General features: G+C 37.0%; 1 protein-coding gene across 4 annotated transcripts; it reads right to left on the minus strand.

The window, feature by feature from the left end:
- Positions 1 to 721: 721 nt before the first annotated feature.
- On the minus strand, positions 722 to 4755 carry LOC100707496 (GTPase IMAP family member 6). Of its 4 annotated transcripts, none has more exons than XM_019352370.2 (6): positions 4595 to 4755; positions 3568 to 3816; positions 2854 to 2943; positions 2304 to 2748; positions 1863 to 2059; positions 722 to 1760 (listed from the first exon to the last, which is right to left on the minus strand). In XM_019352370.2, exons 3-6 carry the CDS (start codon positions 2861 to 2863, stop codon positions 1147 to 1149), a joined length of 1266 nt encoding a protein of 421 aa, XP_019207915.1. In that variant the 5' UTR covers positions 2864 to 2943; positions 3568 to 3816; positions 4595 to 4755; the 3' UTR covers positions 722 to 1146. The 4 variants fall into 4 exon arrangements, with proteins under 4 accessions (XP_019207915.1, XP_019207914.1, XP_019207913.1 ...); XM_019352369.2 differs by having other exon boundaries at positions 2854 to 3178; XM_019352368.2 differs by lacking the exon at positions 2854 to 2943 and having other exon boundaries at positions 3568 to 3777.
- Positions 4756 to 7002: the final 2247 nt, after the last annotated feature.

The following is a 7002-nucleotide window of genomic DNA, read 5'->3' on the forward strand; positions in this document are numbered from 1 at the left end:
AGAACCAAACAGGACAGGCAAAAAAATAATAATGATAATTAAAAAAAATAGTGCTGCAACAACAAAAGTTCTTTATCCTGGCTTATTCATGATATGTCCAATAGATGGCGACACATCAACAGTAATAGTGATGCTTGTTGAAACTGCACCTGGATACAGTTTTGGTTCCAGAAAAATATAACATAGCAACATAAAATGAAATAAAATAATTAAATAAATTAACAGATAAATAAATGGATGAGAAATAAAAGATATAACTGAGGGTTCATGACATCAAAGGTTTCATTAAATAAGGCCGTTGGAGTATAAATCATATTTAGAATGATTTTAAAATGTGTTTGGGTGCATTTTCTCACACTGGAATAGATTGTTATTAATAATTACTTAATTACTTATTTGTTTGTGAAATATGCAGTACTTACATTGGGAAATTAAGTTAATTTTATATTTTCATTGTCTAATATAAGGTACCCATTCTATACACATTCTTTAAATTTAAATTTTTTACAGGTTTTCACCACATTACATTTTAAAATCCAGCATATGGATATTTATGTATTTATGGGACATAACAGGAGTCTTTTCTGAAGTTGGTTTCTTGGAAAATCTGCAGTTCAGTCACTTCTACTTAATAACATAAACACCTGAGATGTTTTTACAGTGGACCAAAGAAAAAACTAAGGATCTAACAATGATCTGTTTATCCAAAGAGACACCAGATGCACATTAACTGCGTTTTATTGAATTCAGCAATAATTTGTTACTGTTACACTTTACAAAATGAGGTTGATTAATCTGACCAAGATTCACAAACAACAATTAGAGAAAACCCAACATAATTTTTAAATCCATCACTTTCATTTGTTGATTTGTAGGAAAAAAGTAAAATAAAGCCTGAAAATGAAAATTATAAGATTTATGGGATTTATAAGATCTACTTGTTTAATACATCAAATAATGTCATGGTCAACCCTTTTTCAGTTTGATTTAGTTCCACTCAGTTTTATACAGCTCCAAATCACAGCATCAGTTGCCTCAAGGCACTTGATATTTTCAGGTAGACTCTTGCATAATACACAAATAATAAACCCAGTTTTTATAATTTTTTATATCTTTACACTGGACATGATCTGATACATGACATTATCATTTCTGCTGTTTTTCTAACACCATGATCACTGTGTCCAGCAGCTTTTCCACCTGAGCAGAACCTGATCTGTTATTCTCAAAGAGAACACATCTGTTGCCAAACTGTTGAATCATTTCCTTCAGATCAGGTTGGCAACTATGCAGAAAATCAGCCAGCGTTTTTCCAGCATGATGCAAATCATCTCCTTTAGTGAACAGGATGACACTTTGTTCTTTAACATTCCTCCCAAAAGCTTTTTCCAGTTGTTTCAGTATGTTTCTTTCACCATCTGTAAATCTGCTTATATGCATCACAAGTACAAACACACAAGGGTGCGACTCACAGAGCTCTTTGCACCGTTTTAGATGTTTGTTCTTAACTGATTCTTCAATGTCATCATCAAACATGTCTGGAGTGTCTATCACACGCACATGTTTGCCATTTATCTCTGTTTCTGCTATCTCACAATCTTTGGTGACTGGCTGTGAACTGGGTCTAGAGAAGAAGACTGGCTTTCCAAGGATGGTGTTCCCACTGGCACTCTTTCCAGTGCCAGACATTCCCAGGAGAACAAGGTTCACTTTGTTGCTGGTACGCTTTGCTGTATTGAAGTGTTGTATTGTATTGATTCCTGTAATGAATTTCAGAAACATCAACATAGTTTTGAATAATGAACTTCCAACTGATATCAGTCTGAACAAGTCTGAAAGACAGTGTATAGATTGTGGTTTACCTGGCATTCCTGTCACAGTGCGTGGTGCTGACAAACGTGGAAGAGGTACAAATGGCCGTGACCCGGCACTCTGTTCCTGTGGTTGCTTAATGGTTTTGATTGATTTTTCACTTATAGGCTGTTTTCCTGGTTCGGCACACACATCCGCTGGCTTTCCAGCTGTCTGCGCACTCTCCCGTCTCTGGTCTCTGACCTCACTATAAAAAGGAAGAAACGTCATTAGTTCACTCATGTCCACCTGATCCTCCAACCTTCCTGACACTGTCCCTTGAGTTCACTGCACCATCCTCCCCTGCAGCTGAGCCAGGGAACACACCTTCACCACAACACGATTACCTGTGCACCTAATATTCAAATAATACCTGTGTTTTAGTAGCATATCAACCTTCCCCCACAAATACATGAAAAATACCATAAAGCATTGTTATTTTTCATCCTTACTTTGTTTTGGTTAGCATCAGATTTCTGCCTTCAGCCAGTCTGTCGAGTTCACAGAAAACCTGTTCCATGGTGCAGGATATGAACGGATAATCTGTGGGTTTATAACTCAGTGGGAGCAAAACCATAAACTCTTCTGTAGGTTTTTCAGTCTTATTGCTCAGATGTTCTATCTGCTTCCGAGCATCGTCTGCTGAAAAGCCATGTTCTACCACCAGCAAACACATGTCAGGATATCGATTAATACACAACAAGTCTTGTATGTCCTTAAATTCTGCATACAAGTCTGGCGTAAACATGACTTCATATATATCATTTACATAAATCTCAATTTTTTTCAAAGCTTGTCTTTTATTTAATTTGGATAAATCTTTTCCCAGGATGTTGGTTATTAGAGCTTTCTTCAAGGCTTCATCTCTTCCCAGGATAACAACTACAATCTTCCTTTCTGTGAAAACAATAAATCACATGGTTAATTTTCCCATTTGCTATCCATTTCTTTTCATTTCAGCAAAACAACTAAAAATACTATTAACAGAAAATTTTCACCCACTAGAAGACATAGTCCTTCAGTCCTTCAGTCCAGTTTAGCAAAGTGAAGAAGACGAGTTGTGTGGCGTCTGCAAGCTGTGCCGATCTTTGTCTGTTTTAATAACCAGTTATGCAAATGCTGGAGGTGTGTCATGTGTGAAGCTATATATAACGTTTTTAACATTCAGTTGTGTCATCTTTGTGGTGAAGAATTCGCCAGAAAAATTGGATTTTCATCCACTAACACCCAAACCAGACAAACTGAAGAGGTCACGAGCAAAAATAAATTGTGAGATGTGCTTAAGTCTCATGTCCTGCTGATTATTTAGGCTGGTTGAATCCAAACACTGCAGAGAATTTGGGAATAAAACTTAAAATGTAAAAGACTGAAGTGAATAAGGAATATAGGAAAGTTAATGAAATTATTAGAACAAAGAATCTTTTCATGATATTGTACTGTTATGAAATGCACTAGTACAATTATGAAAAGACTCAGTTTGCTTTGCTGTCTTCATTTCATCACATTCACTGTGTGACAATTGATGAAAAAAAATTAATTCTATCCCAGATATTTTAGTATATACTAGAATATTCTTCTTTTTATTTGTTTGAGGTTATATTAAGAAGCATGTTATGTTCCTTGGTATATCCTGATCCCGCGCCTCCATTGCCATCCTTTATCTTTCTCTTGCGTCTCTTACACTTGGGTTTGTGTGTGTGTTAATGTTAGGCTCACCTTTCCTGTAAGGCAGCATACTTCAGGACTCATGCGCTCATGCACTCCTCTGTCTCCGGATTACTTAGGTACCTGGCCACACTCTTTCATTTGCTGTATCACCTTCCTTCTCCCTCTCCTCCAGAGAGGACCACTCCTCGATACATCAACTTAGCACTAAATGCATAGACATTTATCCTCATCCTCTTTTGAGGAGGAGGTGGTGCCAGGCTGTTGTGGTGATGGTTAGTCAAAATTTTACAAAGTTTCCTGTTTGTTAAATGAATAAATTGTTAAACTGCCAACACAGACTTCAATCATCCAATCCAATAAATGACACATAAGATTCAATAGCAGAATAAGCTGTTCACATTGGCACAGACGATTTGACAAGTTTGTCTTAGGCATAACCCACATACTGTTCAACCCACAAATGTACTTTAACAATGCATGAACACATCAACATCATTCTAAGAAGGAAGTGTCAAATTTGAGAGATATTTCACAAATGGAAGACAGCAGTCCTAAATATTTGTTTAAAATGCGCACTGAAGGACATGTTCGGGTCAAAAATTTCTCCAAGGTTCCTCACAGTGTTACTGGAGGCCAAGGTAATGCCATCCAGAGTAAGAATCTGCTTAGAGACCATATTTCTAAGATTTTCAGGGCCGAGTACAATAACCTCAGTTTTATCTGAATTAAGAAGCAGAAAGTTAGCGGCCATCCAGGTCTTTATGTCTTTAAGACATTCCTGCAGTTTAACTAATTGGTGTGTGTTATCTGGCTTCATGGATAGATAAAGGTGGGTGTATGCTATGCCTTCTGATGATTCTGCCAACGGGAAGCATATATAATGTAAACAGAATTGGTCCTAGCACTGAGCCCTGTGGAACGCCATAATTGTGTCACGGCTGCGAGGGCAGACGTGTGGACGTAAAGACCCAAACGCAGGCACTGCTGTTTGAAGAACAAACGATGAAAGGCGAGGGTGGCGAGAACATAACTGAGAAAACCTAAACTGGGAAAAACTAAGAATTAACCAACAAACCTGAACGCAAGGAGACAGAGAGCAGAGGTACATAAAGCACAGAGGAACACAGAGAGACTCGGGGACAAAACACAGACGGACCAGCAAACAGCAGGAGAAAACACAGGGCTTATATACTCACAGGACAATCAAGGAATGGAAAACAGGAGGGAGACACAGCTGGGAGAAATTAGGCTGACGAGACAAGGGAGGAGTAAAACTGAACACACTGACATCACACAAGACCATGATCCTTCAAAGTAAAACAGGAAACAAAACACACTTTACTAAGACACGGACTAGACAAAGAGAGACAGACTTGACACTGACCAAAACCTATTAAAATAATAATAATAATCATAAACAAAACAGTATCACTGACTAATCAGAACATCATAATCTAGAAAAACACCAAAACATGAGAAACAGAAAAAGCTGGGCCAAATGACCCAGAACCATGACAAATTGACGTTAAACTGGAGTCTATTAGATAGATATGATACAAACCACTGCAGTGCAGTACCTGTAATACCTACAGCATGTTCTAATCGCTCTAATAGGATATTATGGTCAACAGTATTGAACGCTGCACTGAGGTCTAGCAGGACAAGCACAGAGATGAGTCCACTGTCAGAGGCCATAAGAAGATCATTTGTAACCTTCACTAAAGCTGTTTCTGTGCTGTGATGAGCTCTGAAACCTGACTGAAATGCTTCAAATAAGCCATTCCTCTGCAGATGATCTGTTAGCTGTTTGACAACTACTCTTTCAAGGATTTTTGAGAGATATGTTGAGAGATAGGTTGATCATAATTAAGATTGAAGCATTAACTAATGGTAGCACTCCTTTGAGCAGTCTTGTAATGGGATCTAAAAGACATATTGATGATTAATCCATGCACAAACAGGGACTTAGAAAAGACAGACCTAGCAGTGGGAAGAAAAATAATTAGACAAATGAACGGGTTTATGTAGCCACCAAGTTCATGGTTTAGTTCCTGTCATTCCCTATTGTTTCCACTTTGTTACAATACCACTGCCAACAGTTGACAGTGGAATATTAAGGAATGTGGAAATTTCAAGACTGGACTTGCACAGGTGGCATCCTATCCTGGTACCACTCTGAGAACGACCAATTCCTTCACAATTGTTTGTAGAAGCAGTCTGCATGCGTAGGTTGTTGATTTTATACATCTGTGGCTAAAGAAGAGATTGGAACACCTGAACCCAACACTTTGGATGGCCGAGTAAACACCGTCAGCAATATAATGTACCTCCAGTTCACTGCCTTTGTCTACTCTTCATTGTTGTACTGTTGAAAAAACAATCTTAAAAAAAATCTAATTAATAGAATGTAGCAACCTAAGCTTCTTTAATAAAGAATTTTATTGTTTTTGCCAGTAATTCGATTGACAGAAACTCTGCTTTAAGGTTCCCTAACTTAACCATTTCTAATCTGATCCAACATCAGTTTTCACTGATAAGTAACTGGTTTCCTACATGTTTTACTTAGTTACTGTTAATAGTCAGAGTTCAGTAATAGTTTCACCTTTAACTTAAAAAATGCAGTAGAGTTTCCATTTCTTTTATTAACGTAAAGTTTTTATCAGTAAAAGTGGACATGTTATAAGAAATACAACTAAACTGTGGCAGTAAGAATTAAATTGTTATGAATGATTTGGATAGGATGAGCTGGGAAATTACAAAAGATGAATTGGATCTTGCCCTGATCTGGTCTGAATCCATGATCCGTGTTGTATCTGTCCCATCAGACATGGTTTCCTGATTCATTACAGAGCCTATGATTCCTTTGGACAGATTCAACTCTGGCTGACCCACCGAGACCAATTTTGATCATTTAAGTAGAAAATATGATTAATATTTTCATACCTATGAATTTGTCAGACACATGTTGTCTGTCTGAGCTACAGCATTTAAGATATATAAATAAATGTATCCGTCCTGCTGCACTGACATCTGAACAGAATATCTTCCAGGTGCCTCCTGGGTGAGGTGTTCTGGGCTTGTCCTGCGCACCTCCAGCACAGGTGGACTTTGATGGTATTTATATGTATTTATGTTTCAGAACCTCAACTTACTAAGTATTATTAATGTAGTCTTTGTCTTGGTAGTAATGCAAGGGGTTTATTATTCAAAGTGTGAAACACAATTTTCATAAACTTTTACACAAACACACAAACATCTATAAAGTGTTTATATAGTTTTATACAAAAAAGTTATTAATAATTATTATTATTATTAATAATATTATTATTATTTAAATTTTCCTCTTTAGAAAATCCAAGTTGCCAAGGGCAACTAAAATATAGTTGTCTGTGAAAAACAGTTGTTACTCATACTTTAAGCAACTACAAATCTTTCTTGTCCTTACTGTTTCCTCACTTATGCTGTGCTGCTCTGTCAATATTT

The sequence above is a fragment of the Oreochromis niloticus genome, linkage group LG9 (genome assembly GCF_001858045.2).
Source record: "Oreochromis niloticus isolate F11D_XX linkage group LG9, O_niloticus_UMD_NMBU, whole genome shotgun sequence".
NCBI classification, from domain to species: Eukaryota; Metazoa; Chordata; class Actinopteri; order Cichliformes; family Cichlidae; genus Oreochromis; species Oreochromis niloticus.